A 20,925-nucleotide genomic window follows, 5' to 3' on the forward strand; every position below is an offset into this window, starting at 1 on the left:
GTGGATACGTGGAAAATATCGTACTATAGAGTTTCCCAGACCGCAGCGCCATCTGTTGTTGACAATTGTAACTACTGTAATTTCGAAAGTTTGTCTGCCTGAAAATGTACTGTTGTCCCAAGCATATTGCAACAAACGGTGTATTTCTGTCGCTGCTCGTTTAGTTTTTATTGCCGTTTCAAATATCCCGGTCATTTTTGAAACACCCTGTATATCGAAAAAGAATAATCCGTATATCGACGGTAAAATAAATCGACGTAACAGCCAAAAGAATATCGGCCGCGCATTGTAAATAAACTCCCAGTTTTAGAGCTGTATATTTCACTACTGATTTTTATTAGACATTTTGCACATCAAAAAGCTAGTAGCCTGCTTATGATTAGATTAGATTAGATTAGTTTTTCGTTCCACAGATCTGTGCTGAGGAGATCCTTGTGGATGCGGAACATGTCAATTTTTTTAAACCTGAAACAACAATACTAATAGTAAGAATATATACAAAACATCATCTGTTTCTATTAAAAAATTCGTCTATGGAGTAGAAGGAGTTGGTCACTAGTAAGTCTTTCAGGCTCCTTTTAAACTGATCTTTATTTGTAACTAATTTTTTTATGTTTGCTGGCAAATTATTGAAGATGAGTGTTCCTGAGTAGTGGACCCCTTTTTGAACTAAAGTAAGTGCTTTTAAGTCCTTGTGCAGATCAGTTTTGTTCCTGGTATTGTATGAATGAACTGAGCTGTTTGTTGGAAAAAGAGATATATTATTTGGGACAAATTTCATTAAGGAGTAAATATACTGAGAGGCAGTAGTTAGTATACCCAGTTCATGGAATAGGTTTCTACAGGACGTCCGCGAATTTACTCCACAAATAATACGCATTACACGCTTTTGGACTCTGAAAACTTTTGTTTGACTTGAAGAGTTACCCCAAAATATTATACCATATGACATCATGGAATTAGTAGGCAAAGTATGCAAGCTTTTTCATTTTTATGTCGCCTATGTCTGCTAACACTGGAATTGCAAATACAGCTTTGTTAAGGCGTTTCTGCAGTTCTGTGGTGTGCTCCTCCCAACTGAATTTATTATCAAGTTGTAATCCCAGGAATTTAAGACTGTCGACCTCTTCTATCTGCTCTTCTTCATACTTTACGCATATGCTGGGAGGAAACCTGTTACAGGTTCTGAATTACATATAGTGAGTCTTTTCGAAGTTTAATGTCAGTGAGTTGGCTTTGAACCATTTATTAATATCCATGAAAATATCATTAGCAGATCTTTCTAGAACTACACTCGACATACTATTTATTACAATACTTGTGTCATCTGCAAACAAAACGAACTCTGCTTCTGCCAGTCTAAGTGATGAGGTCATCATTAATGTACACAAGAAAAAGCAATGACCCTAAGATGGATCCTTGTGGAACACCACATGTAATTTCTTCCCATTCTGATGATGACTGATGACTTAATTCACTAGTCCCTTCCACTGACACCCTTTGCTTCCTGTTAGCGAGGTATGACTTGAACCATTTTGCAGCACTGCCCGTGACACTATAGAATTCTAATTTATTTAAAAGGATGTTGTGGTTCACACAATCGAATGCCTTTGACAAATCACAGAAAATACCTGCTGCTTGTAACTTGTTATTCAATGAATTAAGTACATTTTCACTGTTGGTGTAAATAGCCTTCTTGATATCAGAACCTTTCAGAAATCCAAACTGTCTCCCCTCAGAGCAAGAACTGAAAGGAAAACGATACACGTTCACGATTGGCAATAACCACTTTGCTAATAATGGTAACTGCAGGTAAGTGGCACAATAAAAGGTGTCCGATTGGTCCGTCGTTCGGTTTCGTTACATATCGGATGTCTCGAACCCTTGGTCTCGACTTCCCTGTGTGTGTGTGTGTGTGTGTGTGTGTGTGTGTGTTCCTGCAAACGCCAGCGACCTAGCAGTTGTAGTGTCAAGACTGCGTGGTGAAGTTAAACGTTGTACTTTCTGCCGGTAGCTTCGACCGCCGATTACGTCAGCATTTCCTTTCTCACGCCTCTGCCCATCCGCAAAGACCAATCTTGTCAGTTAGAATTTTTGTTCGTGACTTTCAGCAGCAATTTTTTAAGAATACCGATGTGATGAAATAGCACACTAGTTGCGTTAAAAATTGTTTTTCTTCACATCGGATGTCTTATTCCGTTCACACCGCCATCACCCAGCGCAATCGGACTACTTCTTTCTGCCATCTATACTTGCTTCACACAGTCAAAGAGGAAGACTGGACGTGAAGAAAGTTCAAAAAGTAGTAAGACTCCTTCACACAGCGGAAGCAAAATTACGTTCTATAACAATTTCAAAAGAACAGCTTCAAATATTTATCGAAAACTGCGAAAAAATATATTATAAAATATAAAAAATTTTAAATTATAAAAATAAAAATATTGGCACTCGATGTTGCCATTTCGATATGGATATGTCGTGTAAAGAAATATCGCCCACATATATAGATTATTAAAAACGCCGCAGTGTAACGCAAGAAGTATTGATATTCATCTGAATGTTCATACTTTCGCTGAAGCATGTCGATATACGACTCTGAGAATTTAACGGTCGATGTAAGGACTAATCGATACTACACATTGAGTATCTTTTCTTCACTCATAGGCACTATAAGTTTTCAACGGCAGATTTCTTTCCCATCCCAGATACTACCAACCTTTGCTATCTTATCGTATGTCTTACAATTGGCTTCATTTAATTTCATATTCAGTACTGCAATTGAGCACCAGATTTGAACACGAATGGATCTGCGCTGCATATTTGTGAAAGTTCGTTACTTCCGTGTGTCATTTACACCGCTGCAAATGACAGGTACGACGTGCAAAACGAACGAGTTCGGTGACAGCATTTCTCGAGAATGATGGAAACTACCACTTCCTGCTCTGAACTATGAGACAGAATGTGCGCTCTCCTTACCCCCTGATTGCCTGGATCAAGAAAAGACAGACGCACTGTAAAAGTAACGTAGACTCAGGGCAAAAGTCATGCACATTACTGCACTGGTATTTAATGGAAAATGGACTCTCGTTGTCGCAAATACGAGAATCTATGGTAAGTACAACAATCAATGGGCAGAACTTATGTCAGTAGTGTTTCACTCCACAAACTTCTCTCGTGTAGGGATGGGGCAAAAATATCTATATTTCAAAACATCGATTTGTTTGTCTCGATAATATCGATGCCCTTTTTATAAACATTAATACAATATATATAGACATTTTTAAAAATGTGTCCATCCATAATTTGTACCCCATCTCACAGAGACGAGGCATACTGCCTGGGGGAAACACTGCAATCGTCTTGTAAATGACATTAATTGAGTGGTCCAGCCTCAGGTTACTGAAAAAAGGAAAATGGGTATAGTAGCATAACAGGAAAGTCATTTACCAATCTAACTCCTTTACACAACTACACCATCCGTCCAAAAAGCCCCAAGACTTGATTTTATTCCTAACTGTAAGCGACATCATCAGCGCAGTTACTACGATGGCGGCTTGAACTAATAACTATAAACAACAGACGTGCGTTGAACCAGTCAGTTGTAAGCAGGTTATGTTAAGTAGTGGACATCTGGCCGTAGGGTGTCAATACAGTACAGGGTGCCCCAGGAGTCTTTCCCTGATTACAAGCATGTATAAGGCAGAAAATATGACGCACGCACACACACACACACACACACACACCTTTTATTTTGAAGTGCAGTATTTTTATACAATCGCACACACAATTAATAAATTTCGACGTGTCCTCATTTCGTTGCCCAAAGGATATCCAGACGACATTCCATTTCCACCCATGTATTAGTCAGCATTTCGTCAGGGATGGATGTTATGACGTCAGTAATTCTGCACCGTGATGTTGCAATGTGGTTCACTGGTGTTTGATAAACCTGGTCCTTCACAAAACTTTAAAGGTAGAAATCCAGCGACCTGAGGCCAGTTTGTGGGACCACCATGCCTGATCCATCTTTCCAAAAATATGTATCCAAGAAGGTACGAACGTTTTCCCACAAATGTTGTATTTAAATAGGCACAAACGTCTAACCCCCAGTCAGGTGGCACATCATCTTGTTGGAAAATTAAGTCCAGAATGTCCTGAATCTGGCCACAACAAGTGACTGCAACATATCATGATAGGTACTGGCTGTCACTGTCGTTTTACTTGAGAGAAATGGTCCTATGACTTTATTGTACATAAGGTCGCACACCGCAGTCAGTTTAGGGCTGTCTCTGAAGTTCTCAGACACAGCTTTGGGATTCTCAGCCCCCCAGTTGTTTCAGTTGACAACACCGTTCAAATGAAATGTGTCCTCATCTGAGAAAAGGACACGTTTCAGATGGTCATTACCTTCGTCAGTCTCAGCCAGCATGGCAACAGCAAAGTCATAACGAGAACTTAATCCACTCAGTGGAAGGACTGCAAGATCTGGATTTTTTACGCATGGAAAAGAAATTGATTATGTACGATATGTCTTAGGAATCTGCAACTCACGCGAGGCCGTGCAGACTGACTTGTAGGGACTTCTGACGGAAACGTCTCCAACTGTTTGAATTGTCTGCACACTAGGTCCAGGCCAGCCAGTTCTAGAGAGATCACAGACGCTCCCAGTTTCCTTAAGCTTTGCATACCACATCTTGATGTCTTTAACGTCTGGTGGCTGGAATCTGGAATTTTCTCTGGACTATTTTTGGTGACTGTGTCTCGCTATACCAGAGGGCACTTTGGGCTTTCTCCTGGTTTGGGTGCATATTGTTCGCAAATGGTGTCCGATTCCGCTGTTGTTGTATCACTGGGCCTTTAACAAACAAAGAAACATTAAGTATGTATGTACATAAAAATTTGGAAATGTCACATGCAACTGTAGGTAAAAATCATTCATATTTTAAGCCTTATGAATATTTATAATTGGAGAAAGATTACTGGAAAACTAGGTAATTTGAAGAAGAGAGAGATGTATGCCAAGTTTGACCTGCACATATTGACTCCAGACCAAAAATGGCGACGCACGGACGCCTGCTTGACTGAAATGCAAAATTTGGACAATACTTTTTCGGAAACAATCATCACGAGTAGCAGACTTCGTGTTATCAATATGAACCTATCAGAAAAATACAAAGTGCAGAAATTCGCGTAAAGGATAAGAGCTTTGACGACGTGGCCAACATTCAAGCCAATGTGAAGCACGAGTTGTACAACATCCAAAAGAATGACTTTTCTGACAGTTTCACGTGGCTGTATGAACGTCCTGTGTGGTGTCCTTAACTGGTGGAGGACTATGTACAACACCTGAAGCACTAAAACAACCATCTTAACGTTTCTCTAGTCTTTATTAATCCTGTCTCGAAAATATTTAGGACTTATGGGGTGCAGTTATCTGGTTACGTTGTATAGTAACATGTCGACTGAAAAGGCTCAGAGAGTCGCTCGCAGTTTAAACATATGTGCTCTGAATCTGGACAGTGAAGACTACAATTAACTACGTAAACTGCTAACTCTTGAATCACATATGTTGTTGTTGTGGTGGTCTTCCGTCCGAGAACTGGTTTGGTTCAGCTCTCCATGGCGCTTCATCCTGTGCAAGCCTCCTCATCTCCCAATAACTAATGCAACTTTCTGAATCTGCTACTATATTAATCTCTTGGTCTCCCTCTACGATTTTACCCCCCCACCCCACCCCCTCTATCCCCCACCCCACCCCCCGCACTTCCATCCAGTACTAAACTGGTGATCACTTTGATCACTTGATGTCTCAGAATGTGTCCTATCAAACGATCGATCCCTTCTTATATTGAAGTTGTAGCCCAAATTTCTTGTCACCCCAGTTCTGTTGAGTACCTCCTCATTAGTTACATAATATACACATCTGATCTTTAGCTCTCTCCTGTAGTACCACATCACAAAAGTTCCTATTCTGTTTTTGCGTGAACTGTTTATCTTTCATGTTTCACTTCCATACATGGCTACACTCCATACAACCACTTTTACAAAAGACTTCCTAACATTTAAATCTGTATTCGATGTTAACACACTTCTCTTCTTCAGAAACGCTTTTCTTTCCATTGCCAGTCTACATTTAATATCGTGTCCAGTTCGGCCACAACCAGTTATTTTGCTGCCCAGATAGCAAAACTCATCTATTATTTGTAATATCTTGTTTCCTAAGCTAATTCCCTCAGCATCGCCTGATTTAATTCGACTACATTCAGTTATCCATGTCTTGCTTTTGTTGATGTTCATCTTATACCTTCCTTTCAAGAAACTGTCCATTCTGTTCAACTGCTCTTCCAAATCCTTCTCTGTCTCTGACAGAATTGCAGTGTCATTGTCAAGCCTCAAAGTTTTTATTTCTTCTCCCTGGCCTTTAATTCCTACTCCGAATTTTTTTTTTTTGTTTCCTTTACTGCTTGCTCAATATACAGATTGAATAACATCGGGGATAAGCTACAATCCTGTCTCACTCCCTTCCGAACCACTGCTTCCCTTTCATGCCCCTCGACTCTTATAACTGCCCTCTGGTTCCTGTTGTTGTTGTTGTGGTCTTCAGTCCAGAGAATGGTTTGATGCAGCTTTCCATGCTACTCTATCCTGTGCAAGCTTCTTCATCTCCCAGTACCTACTGCAACCTACATCCTTCCGAATCTGTTTAGTGTACTCATCCCTTGGTCTCCCTCTACGATTTTTACCCTCCACGCTGCCCTCCAATGCTTCACGTTATGCCACAAACTCCTCTTCTCCCCAATTCTGTTCAATACCTCCCCATGAGTTATGTGATCTACCCATTTAATCTTCAGCATTCTTCTGTAGCGCCACATTTCGAAAGCTTCTATTCTCTTCTTGTCCAAACGGTTTATCGTACATGTTTCACTTCCATACATGTCTACACTCCATACAATTACTTTCAGAAACGACTTCCTGACACTTAAATCTATACTCGATATTAACAAATTTATGTTCTTCAGAAACGCTCTCCTTGCCATTGCCAGTCTACATTTTATATCCTCTCTACTTGGACCATCATCAGTTATTTTGCTCCCCAAATAGCAAAACTCCTTTACTACTCACCGAGCGAGGTGGCGTAGTGGTTAGCACACTGGACTCGCATTCGGGAGGACGACGGTTCAATCCCGTCTCCGGCCATCCTGATTAAGGTTTTCCGTGATTTCCCTAAATCGTTTCAGGCAAATGCCGGGATGGTTCCTTTGAAAGGGCACGGCCGATTTCCATCCCAATCCTTCCCTAACCCGAGCTTGCGCTCCGTCTCTAATGACCTCGTTGTCGACGGGACGTTAAACACTAACCACCACCACCCTCCTTTACTATTTTAAGTGTCTCATTTCCTAATCTAATTCCCTCAGCATCACCCGACTTAATACGACTACATTCCATTATCCTCGTTTTGCTTTTGTTGATCTTCATCTTATATCCTCCTTTCGAGACATTGTCCAGTCCGTTCAACTGCTCTTCCAGGTCCTTCGCTGTCTCTGACAGACTTACAATGTCGTCGGCGAACCTCAAAGTTTTTATTTCTTCTTGTAAATAGCCTGTCGCACCCAATAGTTAACCCTGCTAAATGCACACTTTGATATATTGATCAGCAACATAAAGGCATGTAATTTCGATAAATTTTTTTTTTTTTTTTTTTTAAAATGGACTTGTAGTCCGGGGTGATAGGTTACAATACAGCATCACCGGTCCATTGCGGTCTAACTGTGTTGGTGAGCCAGTAAATTTCCACTGTGCAGTGACTGCGTCACTGCAATTCACTTTGGAGGTGTGGCGGTGGGACTCGTGGTCCCGTACCACCCTCTGACGGTGATAGTACTACATGAGTCAGGCAGAATTTATTGCCTAACATGTGCAGGTGAAGGTGTGGCGGTGGGGGAGTATTTCGATAAAAAGAGATACGAGGATAAAATAAATTGGCAGAAAAATATTAAATAAGGGATTTTACACTCGAATATGGGGTTGTTCGCAATCCTGGTCGGGTTAACACAAACGTGGGGACAGGTATGTCGGTCCTCAGTTAACTTCTGCTATATACAGGGTGATTCAAAAAGAATACCACAACTTTAGGAATTTAAAACTCTGCAACGACAAAAGGCAGAGCTAAGCACTATCTGTCGGCGAATTAAGGGAGCTATGAAGTTTCATTTAGTTGTACATTTGTTCGCTTGAGGCGCTGTTGACTAGGCGTCAGCGTCAGTTGATGCTAAGATGGCGACCGCTCAACAGAAAGCTTTTTGTGTTATTGAGTACGGCAGAAGTGAATCGACGAGAATCCGCGGGAAACAACTCAGTATGAACGTGACTCGCCTAAGGTGAACGTTTTCTGTGCCATTTCAGCCAATAAAGTTTTTGGTCCCTTTTTCTTCGAAAGTGCTACTGTAACTGGACTACAGTATCTGGAGATGTTAGAGAATTGGCTGTTCCCTCAGCTCGAACAAGAAGCACAACAATTCATATTTCAGCAGGGTGGAGCGCCACCACATTGGCACTTATATGTCCGTAACTACCTGAACGTCAACTACCCGAGGCGATGGATCGGCCGCCAGGCAGCCCGTGACAGAGCACTTCATCACTGGCCTCCAAGAAGCCCTGATCTTACCCCCTGCGATTTTTTCTTATGGGGGTATGTTAAGGATATGGTGTTTCGGCCACATCTCCCAGCCACCATTGATGATTTGAAACGAGAAATAACAGCAGCTATCCAAACTGTTACGCCTGATATGCTACAGAGAGTGTGGAACGAGTTGGAGTATCGGGTTGATATTGGTCGAGTGTCTGGAGGGGGCCATATTGAACATCTCTGAACTTGTTTTTGAGTGAAAAAAAAACTTTTTTAAATACTCTTTGTAATGATGTATAACAGAAGGTTATATTATGTTTCTTTCATTAAATAAACATTTTTAAAGTTGTGGTATTCTTTTTGAATCACCCTGTATATATACATATATATATCATCGACGAATGAGTGAACGCAAAAACAGACACTAAACAAGGATGTCATCTCACGCTCCGCGCAGCTCGGCGCAGTCGCCGCCGCCGCCGCCGTCGCAGCTGACGCCGCCGCCGCAGCTGTCTCCGCGGCGGCTGTCCCCGGCGCGGGCGGCGCCGTGCCAGTCGCCCACGGCCAGCCACCACTCGTCGCAGTCCCAGTCCCCGACGCCCAGCCTGCAGGCGTCGCCCCTGCGCAGCCCGCCGCCCACGCGCTCGCCCAAGATGGGGCGGCGTGCGCTGCAGCGGGACCGCGCGGGCGCCGCCTCCGCCTGCAAGGCGCTGCCCCCGACGCCGCCTCCGCCCCCGCCGCCCGCGCCCGACCCGCCGCCCCCGCCGCCAGCCAGCGAGCCGCCACAGTACAACATACAGCCCTCGCCGTCGCCAGCTGGTACGTATAACGGCCCGCAGCTTGTTCAGCTTGTTCCGATACACTGTCGTAAAAAAAGATTAATACACCTGGAAAGACGACATCGATTTTGATCCGATGATGGCATATGCCACCTGAGTGATAGTAGATGTACATCTACGTCTACGTGATTACTCTGCTTTTCATAATAAAGTGCCTGGCAGAGGGTTCAATGAACCAGCTTCAAGCTGTCTAAAAAAAAAATGGTTCAAATGGCTCTGAGCACTATGGGACTCAACATCTGTGGTCATCAGTCCCCTAGAACTTAGAACTACTTAAACCTAAGTAACGTAAGGACATCACACACATCCATGGCCGAGGCAGGATTCGAACCTGCGACCGTAGCGGTCACGCGGTTCCAGACTGTCGCGCCTAGAACCGCACGGCCACACCTGCCGGCTTCAAGCTGTCTCTCTACCGTTCCACTCTCGAACGGCACGCGGTAAAAGCGAGCACTTAAATTTTTCTGTGCGACCCCTGATTTATCTTATTTTATCGTGATGATCATTTCTCCCTACGTAGGTGGGTGCCAACAGAATGTTTTCGCAATCGGTTCAGGAAACTGGTGACTGAAATTTCGTGAGAAGATCCCGTCGCAACGAAAAACGCCTTTGTTTTAATGACTGCCACTCCAATTCGCGTATCATGTCTGTGACACTATCTCCCCTATTTCGCCATAATACAAACCCAGCTGCCCTTCTTTGTACTTTTTCGATGTCATCCGTCAGTCCCACCTGATGCGGATCCCACACCGCACAGCAGTACTCCAGAATAGGGCGGACAAGCGTGGTGTAAGCAGTCTCTTCAGTAGACCTGTTGCACCTTCTAACTGTTCTGCCAATGAATAGCAGTCTTTGGTTTGCTCCACCCACAACATTATCTATGTGATCGTTCCAGTTTAGGTTATTTGTAATTGTAATCCCTAAGTATTTAACTGAATTTACAGCCTTCAGATAATGGTTTCGATTTCGCCCACCAACATATAGCATAGCGGCATAGCTACAACAGTGTGTGTCTACCCTTTAATAAGAAATGCTCACAGCCAGAGGGTCACTGTGGCGCAAACATTTGAAGCGAGCAGGCAACCGTAACACAAAGGCACACTCCTGCTTCCTACAGCTGACTGAGCGAATTTAAAACGGGGTCAAATTGTAGCTTTCCGAGAGGCGGGACGATCCTCTCGGGGAATTGACAACTGACAAGGGCAGGCCACGACGTTTGGAATGCCGATTTACTACGGGCACGGACAGCGCTATTCTGTCTGTACCCGCGCCACAGCATTGACGTCCACAGCTCGGCTGGTACCGTCGGAGGATCACTCTGAAGATGGAATGGGCACCGCCGTCTTCGGCGATTCTGTCTGCATGCTACTGATAGTCATTTGCACGTGCGACATAGGCCTGGTGAACGCTGTCTCATAAATGCGTTTTTCCGAGAGACAGTGGCCCACCCTGTGCCTTATTGTCTGGGGGGTACGATAAGCCATAACACTCGCTCACCTTTGTTGTTTCTGGTGGGGACACTAACCAGCGCTCAGTATGTGTAGAATGTTGTTAGACCTGTTCTTTTTCCATTCTGGCATTATTATTGTTATTTAAACACTAAGACATAATATAAATTTTTTATGTATGTAAGTGACCACTTAGTTTTGTCTATGATACGAATAAAGCCAATAGAAAGTAAACCAGTATTCAGTGAGGTAAAAAAAACACAATATATAGGCTACACTAGACTGCACACTATGCTAGGTGCAGTAATACCATTCTGTATGTTTGATATCCAGACTTATCTTCACAGAACTGGTATGTACGTACATGTATGAGCAATATTCACTTTAGAAATGTTGTTCAAAGTAACCACCTTCCATTTGCAAACACTTCGCCACTTGCTTAATAATATTTTACTGGACCCTCCACGACATACCCACATCCACCACAGCCGAGGCGGCATGCGTGAAAGCTATTAAGTCATTTACATTAGTGGGTGGAGTACTATAAACTTATTCCTTTAAGTGTCCCCACAGATAAAAATCTAGTGGATTAAGCAATGGGTAACATGGTGACTAGAGCATTGGACCTCCTTGACCAATCCATTTCCCTAGAAGCACTTCATTTAAATAGTTACGCACAATCATTTCAAAGTGTAGTAGTGCACCATCACGCTGAAACAACAGCTGTTGCCAAACATCAAGAGGAACTTTTCTAATGCATCAGGAAAAGTATTGCAAAGAAACGTACAATACAGGGGCACATTCAACTTGTCTGGCATTAGGTAAGCACTCAAAAGCACTCCTCCAGTGATTCCAGCCGACACATTTGTACCGTGGCGTATTTCCGCATTGTGTTATTAACTATGTGTAGAGCGTGGTTGTGGCATCATCTATAGATTTGCTGGTTCTAAAGCTGAAATGGCGTTGGCTTATGCCCATGAGAGCTCTGTGGGTTTGCAAACACTTACACGGTAGCTTCCCCTGAATCTTTGCTAGGGTGTTTATGAGGCATATAGGTCTGTTTAGGCACTAGGTATGGAGATCTTTGAATCGGAAGGTTTTCCATACTGTAGGTACCCTGTCCAGCCATTAGGCATCATTCAGTAATGTTATTAGAAATGGGGTGATTTGTGGTGCCAGTTTTTTCAGTGTTTCTGAGTGGGTACCATCTGGTCCAGGTGCTTTTTTGTTTTTGAGCTCTGAAACTGCTAGTGCAACCACTACTTGCACAAAAGGACAGGTGACAGTGTTGTCTGGTGTGGGTAGGTCTTCTCTTAGCGTTGTGTGACATTGTGTGTCTGTATCGATGGTGTCATCAGGCAGCAGTTTAACAGTAGAAACTCTACTGTATTCTTACAATCCCCTCGTAATCATGCCGTTAGCCTACTTTAGCATTCCCACAACAAGTGTAGTTTTTGTCTTCTCTGGCAGTATTTTGTATTGCTCGTTCCTTATATTTTGCTCTGTTTGTGTTGTAACAATTTGTTTCCAGTATTGTGTACATGTGTTATATAGGGTCTGTCTGCATAAGTCTTGTGTATGTCTAAATGCCTCAAGTCTTATGCTTCCATCTCTCTAATTTTTGTTTGTGTTTGGCATCTTGTTTGAATCTCATCCATTGTTTTGATGAGTATTTTATGTTCTTTGCCATCAGTGTTAATGTGTTTTGTGCAGGTTGTATTACCTGTGTTACGTTTGTGTGCTCTGTAACTGATTCCTCCATTGATCTTTTCTAGACCGCATTGCTGTAAATTTCTTCCGGTCTCCTTTATGGAACAATAAGTGTCTGATGAGTGCTTCAGTAGTTGTATAGTGAGTGTATGTTAGTGTGTAAGTTATAACATTGCAGCCACTACTGATTATATTGTCATGTATGCTTCAATTTGTTACGTATCCCACTGCTGCATTATTTGCTAGTGTAAAGTTGATACTTTGAGGTGGGCGATTATGCGTCCTCTGCTGTATGTTCTGTCCGAGTTCCAGGGGATGAATCTTGAATTCATTTACCACTGTTATTCCCCTGTCTTACATTGCTAGGTCTCTGAAGTCATTTGCAAAAGGTTGTACTTGATGGCTGTATTGGGCATAAGTGGATGCAGTCACCCATGTAACATTCCCATTGGTTATATCTACAGTTGATTGCATAACTGTGACATCTTAATTATGGACATTAAAGGTTTGACAATCATCTCCTTTTATTTTGTTGCAGACTTGGCCACTGTATTTCCAGGATACGCACAGTCGAAAGCCTCCGTGGATGTGCACTCAGTGTGCTTGTGTCCTGGGTTGCCACACTTGGCACACGTAATGTTCGCCTTCCTGCATATTTTAGTCTTGATGTTTTGTATGCACTGCATAATTTTAAAAAAGACAAAACAGTGACTCTTTGCGCCCCATCCCATGCCTCCAGTTAACTACCACCTAGTCTGCATTGTATGGCCCATAGAAGACATGCAGCCTTATGTGCCACTATGAGCAATACACTTTTGCAAGATAGCTGCTCCCAAATGTCCATGGCATGCAGTTCCCTTCACAGTGTTCACCGAAACTGGTTAGTATGAAATTGCATTCACTGACAGTAGAAATTCTTGTTTGATTTGAAACTGACTGTCATTCTGGGGGGTGACATTTGTCTCTGCTCCCTGTTGGATAGGATCTTTTTACAATCACTGTTCTAACACTGAGTTACATGGCTGCAAGTGACACTATTCCTTGTAGATGTCATGCACCATCTGCATTGATACATAAGTAAATAGGACAACTACATTCACCGTGTGGTCATGGGCACTTTCAAACATGACAGTTCGTATCTGCCATTCTGTTGTGTGTTCATGTCAATCCCGCTTACTGCAGCAGTTCCCTACAGCCAACTTGTGCATACACACTACTTCACTACCATGATTTAGTCAGTGGTGGAAGGCCACATGACTGGTCAACTGCATACACATATACATGAATATTCTGCAAGCCACTGTAAAATGGATGGTATACCATTATTTCCTGCTCCTTTCATGTACTGAACAAGTGAAAAATGACTGTTTGCCACTGTGCATGCCCTAATCTCTACTGTCTTTTCTCATTATCTCTATGATGTTGACAACATAATAGTCACACAGTCTTCTTCAAATACAGTCTCTCTAAATTTACACAACAGGGATTTGTGAGAATTATGTCATCATTCTTAGAATGGATTCCTGTGTAAAATCCATGAGCATTTTTCATTACACTTTGATATGGTCTATATTGATCTATTAACATACAAGCAACATGTCTCTGGATTCGTTTGCCTATTTGACAAGGACTTCAAACATTGAATAATACCCCAAAACTGATCACACTGGCATCTTGTATGTGACTTCCTTTATGGGTTCACTATGTTTTTCCAGAATCTTTCCAACAAATCTAAATCTTCCATTTACTGATTATGTATGATTCTACACATACAACTTCATATTGCTTCTTAGTATTACCCCTTTATATCTATGCAATGCTTCATGCTCAAGATTTTCACACTAATCTTGTAAACATATACTATAAGGGTTTTTCGCTTTTTAAAGGTATTATCTTACATTTATCCACATTTAAATCCACTACCATTCATTACACCAAACAGAAATTTTGTCCCAGTCTTACTATAGTTTTTTCTGATCGTCCAATGATTATATGAGGGTAATCCCAAAAGTAAGGTCTCCTATTTTTTTTATACGTACAGAACTCTGTGTGGCTCAAAAATGGTTCAAATGGCTCAGAGCGCTATGGGACTTAACATCTGAGGTCATCAGTCCCCTAGAACTTAGAACTACTTAACCTAAATAACCTAAGGACATCACACACATCCATGCCTGAAGCAGGATTCGTACCTGCAACCGTAGCAGTTGCGCGGTACCAGGCTGAAGCTCCTAGAACCGCTCAGCCACAGCGGCCAGTGCTGTTTGTGTGGCAGTTGGTCACACTGTTATGAAGAGTGCTTCACGCGCTGTGTGTAAACATGTGCACGCCTTGCTGAGTCGCTCAGTCTTGGCTTGGCAGCCATTGAGAATGAAGCTCCTGTTGGACGATACCACCAAGTGTGATTGTGTGCAGTTATTCTGTTTTTGAACGCAAAGGGCACTGCGCCAATTGAAATCCATCAGCAATTGATGGAAGTGTATTGTGAGTCATGCACGGATGTCAAAAATGTTCCTAAGTTGTGTAGAGAGTTTGCAGATGGTAGGAGCGGGAGACCATCAACTTCTGAGGAGATAGTGTCGAAGGTTGAGCAAAGCATGCGTGAAGATCGGCGGATCACCCTGGACGATCTCTGCATGTTGGTTCCTGAGGTTTCCCGAAACACCGCTCACAGAATTTTAACGGAAACATTGAAATATCAGAAGGTGTGTGCAAGAAGGGTGCCACACATGCTGACTGAGGACCACATGCGGCAATAAGTTGATGCTTCCCGTGCATTTCTTCACCGCCTTGCAGCCGAACAGGACAACTTTCTGGACTCAATTGTTACAGGTGACAAAACCTGGGCATACCACTTTACACCTGAGACCAAGCAACAGTCACAGCAGTGGTGGCATCCTTCTTCGCTAAAGCCGCGGAAATTCAGACAAACGCAGTCTGCTGGTAAAGTCATGACAACTGTTTCTTGCGATCAGAAAGGGGTATTGTTGGTCGACTTTATGCCCACTGGGACCACAATTAACGCTGACAGGTACTGTGAGACTCTGAAAAAACTCAAACGGGTAATTAAGAACTGGACAAGAGGAATGTTGAGCACGGGTGTACACATTTCCATGACAATGCTCGCCCACACATTGCTCGGCACACTGTTGCTCTCCTGGAACAGTTTCAGTGGAACATAATCACCCACCCACCCTATAGTCCTGACTTGGTGGCCAGTGACTATCACCTGTTCCATAAGTTAAAAGAACGTTTGGCGGGAAAGCAATTCAGCACTGACGACGAGGTGAACAGCATGGCAGCGAGCTGGTATGACATGGGCATACAAAATCTGCCACAGCGTTTACAAAAATTCATCGACAGAAATGACAGTTGTGTTGAAAAATAGCTAAATGTTCAAGCTGTAAACTGATGTAAACCATTGTAGAAATAAACAGGTCTATGTACTTATAAAAAAAATAGGAGACTTTACTTTTGGAATTACCCTCATATTTGCTTGTAGACAGCAGCAGCTTCAGTGAATAATCTCATGGTGCTGCTGATCCTGTCTGATAAAATGTTTTCATAATATGAAAACACTAGATCTCCTATTACACGATTTTGGAGCACCACAAGTTACTTTCATTTCTGTGGGATGTTCATTGTCTGGTATCACATATTGGGTTCTATTAGTCAAACAGTCCACTGTCAGTCATGTATTTATAAAGCTACTCTGTATAATCACGTATTGATTAGCAATTGGTGATGCAGTACAGCTTTAAATGTATTTTGTAAATCCTGGCTGGCAGAATTTACCCGTTCACCCACATCTATTGTTTCTAAGATGTCACAAATGAATAAAGCAAGCAGTTTTTCACATGAATTGTTTCGATGAGGCCACGAATTTAACCATATTCAATGCTTCAAAGGGCCCAGTGTGTGACCAACATTACGTTTGGTGAGTTTATTGTAATGTTTAACTGTGCTGCCTCTGTTCCACATTGAAAGCACCTTGCCTTTTGTGCAGGGAAGGGGCTGGACCGCGTGTTACTGGAGCGTAACCTCGAGCGGCTGCTTTCGGAGCACGGTGGCGGATCCTCGGGGCCTGGCAGCATGACGGCAGGTCCAGTGGACTCACAGCCCACTGGCTGCAACCCCGATCTGGAGAGGCTGTTGCACGCACGCGACCGCAGCCGTGAGCCACTGCACTTGGCCGAACTCAGCCTCAGCCTGGACGCGTGGAAGCCACCACCGCCCCCAGCACCGCCTCCTCCACCCCTGCCCACACCTGCACCACAGCCGAGCTCACCCGTGCCGACCACCCCACTCCCCGAGGCTACGCCTGACATTCTGCCACGTAGGCCCACACCACCCCCACCTCACCATCACCACTTCCCATTACCCCAGCAGCAGCAGCAGTCACCACTGCCACAGCAACCGGCTTCACCCTCACGGCGGCAGGGCAAGGCAAGCAAGGGTCAGCTAAGCGTGCGTTTCCAGGGTGACAGGCACGATGATATCGATCGCGACATTGACGATGCAGAAGAGGGCGCTGCTGCAGTTTCCAGCGTGTCGGCGTCGGCAACACTGTCGTCGTCCCCGAGCCGGCACCGGACAACGTTCCCACGCAGCAGGAGCTACTCGGGCAGGTCGCGCTACCGTGACCGTGACCGGGATCGTGACTACTCCTACGGCTACGAAGACTCACGGAGGGCGCGCGGGCCGCGCAAGACCAACTCTGAGAGCCACGTGCCCAGTGGCAGCGCTGCGCGCTTCCCACTTCCGCCATCGTCGTCAGCAGACCGTGACGATGCAGACAGTTACTGCTCCACCTGCTCCTCTAGCTCCAGCAGTGACGAATACGCCTACGAGCTGCCGCCGAGGCGCGCCTACGGTGGTGTCCGCATCTCGTACGTGCCCAATGATGCACTGGCATGCGCCCGCCGTCAGCAACAAGCTGCGTCTGCAGCCCCCAAGTCACCTACAAAGAAGAGTGGTGCCACTGATGACAAGGACAAGAACTGCACCATCTCCTGATCCCGGTGTCCTCCACCGCCTGTGGAATCCCAGCGGCGCTGATCGTACCTGGCAGCGAGTACAGTTCCTGGTTCTATGGCTGCTCCTCTGACGCTATACGGATGGTGGCTCTTCTCTTAGAGAACTGTGAAGACTGTGTGAAATGTTTTGAAGTGTGACATGTACTCGCAGACAGAATAAGAACTATGCAAACTATAATAGCTCCTCTTTCTTATGATCTAATAATTCTACAGTTTGCCCTCATTGTTTTACTCTCACCCACATGATCTCCAAGCAAGGAAGTAATTCAAATTCAGTCATAAGGCAGCTAGAAATATGATTTGTGATGCTGATATTTACTATAAATCTAATTTTCCTAGAATGAACCTCTCACTTGGCTTTGGGTGAACCACTGAAGTGAACCTTAATGAGAAGAAAAGTTGTGTCACACTGGTAATTGAGCCTAGAAAAATATAGGCTGTGATGTGATCTGTGACACATGAAATTCAGATGATACAACTACAAAAGAAAGAAAGTAGAAGGAAAAAATAGAGTCACAATAAACAAGCAAAAATTTACACTCAGAAACCCATTACTTACTGCAAAGTTTTAACTGAGATTGGAAGAAAAGTTAATTATGGCCAGGTTGATGTCAAAACTAGATGAAATATGCAGTTTTATTGTCACAAAGGTTCGAGATAACGGTACATTTTCATAAGCTTCATCCATCTAGTTTTGTATGGCAAATAAAATATTCTTCCTGTGACTCCCCTGTTTCATTATGTCATAGTGATCTGGCTGTCATCCATACTGTAGAAGGAGCTGGAGTGATAGTTAGAGCACCACATCTAAATAAAAATACAGTGATAAAAAACTGGTAGAGATGAAGCTTTCTGACAGTTTAAAAATGCCTGCCAGACTAGGACTTTAGATTGGACCCTTTGTGAAACAAATGAGCAGATGGGTTGGGGGTGGGGTGGGGGGTGTTTCCAGGCCTGTTTTTTCAGTTGAAGCTTTGACTGAACAATGAGGCTTTTGTGGCAGTAAATTCGATAAGAGTATTATTTGTGAAAGGCATAAGTCCACATCCAAGTTCTAGTCTAATATACTTTTTAATAGTTCAGAACATTTCAATACCACTTATACACTGAAGCACAATGAAAGATTCAGTCTTCATTAGAAATCTATGTTAGGTCGATCAGCACCATCTACAGGTAGTATCCCAAAAAATTTTCAGGTGTTTATCCACAATCTGTCTTTTCACATAAGATATCCACAGATTTTCTCCAGAAAATAACCACAGTGCACAATGTGCAGTTGACAACATAATCTATTCTAATTACATTTTTCCCATTGGTTATTTTTCCTGATATTCTTATCATGCTTCTGCTTGCTGAGGACACATATGTTCATTGCTTCTACATGTGTGTTAATATACAAGATTTTATGTTGGTAATTCTATGTTAGACGGGACTTGTCCTTCTGTCCTCTTGTTTCTTTTTCATGCAACTCAAAGACATTACAATTTTCTTTAAACTATGACTGTTATCCTGTATGTTCCTTTATAGGCAACAAACAGCTTTTTTAGGATTGGAATGTTGTAGATATTTGTTAACCCAGATACATTTTGCTTTAATTTAAAAAGCATCATAACAGATGTGTGGCTGCCAGTGGCCACAGCAGGCATTTCTGCTGCGCCACCAGAGGCCTTATGGCAGTCAATGTGTTAAGGCAATTATAAATTACTAGAGAAACTTTGATTTATGGATCATTATTTGTGTATCTCATGGTTTCTATACCAATTTTCATTTTCCATTTCTGTCACTGTTTTTGCATTGATTAAAAAATTACAGTTGCACTGCAGTTTTTGAACATTTTGCCAACATTCAGAATGCATGTGCCAGTTTTCTGGCTCACTAGATATTATTTTCTGTACACTGTAACAAATAACATTTTTATTAATAATTTAGCCCTTAATTTTTGTTAGTTTCTGCTGTTATGTTATACTTTTTGGGACCTTGTTTTGGAAAAACATTTAAACTATCAATCTGCTCTCAGAAATGCCTCTTGTCAATAAGGTTTCTATACACCGCAGTATGAAGAGGTTTTTTTGCTTACTAGGGATGAACAAATGTTTTATAGTGGGCAGAAAATAGCCACTCTAACAAATCTCAGCTGCAATAAATTAATAGCAATGATTGGCTTTAACTGATATTAATTAGAAAACTCTGAAAGTACAAGATTTTATTGGGTTGGCACTTCACCCCCCCCCCCCCCCCCCCCCCCCACCTGCCCCTTTGGTATCGCTCATTTGTGACTGTATGCTTCCAGGTCATTTTGTATTCTGAATTCTGTGGTTAATAAAATGCATAGCAACAAGACAGATGAACATTTCACAATTAAGAGCTATGATATAAATATGTTACTAACTTGTAAATAATTTATCATGCCTCAGAATTGTAATTATTCAGCACGTAAAAATCGTGAACATTAATGTTACAAAAATGATCAAAGCACTTTGTGGCACTTTTCTTCAGATTTTAGAAGCAGACAATTGTGTCCCAAAGTGGCCATTAGTCCCAATACACACAGCAAGCAATGAACAATACTGTCTGAAATGTTAATAAAATTATCAAGCAGTAACACACTTCTGTAGGTATAAATTCTATTTAACTATGCCAGACACAGATCTGCTTTTGAATGTGAAAATGAGGAAAGAAAATCTGTGTTGCAGACAAAGTCCATACTCAAATTAATTTTTTATAAAAAGTCTTCAGATTGTCTCCAACTAAGACTGAAACATGAAATAAATTGAACAGCTGTTGGCATTGTCTCTTATTATTATTTTTATTATTATGAAGTAAGGCCCACAAAACTATAGTAACCTCACCAAAGGTGTCTGACAAAGACAGTAGGACATTTCATTACGATGTTATTGCTCTTGCTGTTTCTCTCTTCATATTTCCTTATATGCACCTGAATGTGACGTGATAAGTATTAATCTACTCCCAACAAACTATCAGAATGTTCAGCAATACAGTAATGATATTATACATAATTTAGCTATTTAAGCATAATTATTTTTAATAGACACTCAGTAGTGGCAGCATGAAATGAAAGACTCCATCTGTGCAGGTGCCTTTGGAAGTACATATTAGAATGCCCATGTTCTTCTGTTCTTCACTGAATGCAAATTTCAATTGTCACAAGGTGCTGCTTTTTATAATGATATGTTTAATATTCTATCTTCAACCACTGAAATACATTCTTTATATGTAAACACTGGAAAGCTATGACAGATTATTTCTTT

The 20,925-nt window shown here is 42.5% G+C and overlaps 1 protein-coding gene across 1 annotated transcript in view; it reads left to right on the top strand.

Annotated features, from left to right (window-relative positions):
• The window catches only part of LOC126088486 (protein espinas-like), a 45,066-nt gene extending 25,162 nt beyond the window's left edge, over positions 1-19,904 (top strand). Inside the window, exons 5-6 of the mRNA XM_049906627.1 lie at positions 9,084-9,445; positions 16,627-19,904. Of these exons, the coding sequence (XP_049762584.1) occupies positions 9,084-9,445; positions 16,627-17,636 (1,372 nt within the window). The 3' untranslated portion in view covers positions 17,637-19,904. The remainder of the gene's footprint in view (positions 1-9,083; positions 9,446-16,626) is intronic.
• Positions 19,905-20,925: the final 1,021 nt, after the last annotated feature.

The sequence above is a fragment of the Schistocerca cancellata genome, chromosome 6 (genome assembly GCF_023864275.1).
Source record: "Schistocerca cancellata isolate TAMUIC-IGC-003103 chromosome 6, iqSchCanc2.1, whole genome shotgun sequence".
NCBI lineage: Eukaryota > Metazoa > Arthropoda > Insecta > Orthoptera > Acrididae > Schistocerca > Schistocerca cancellata.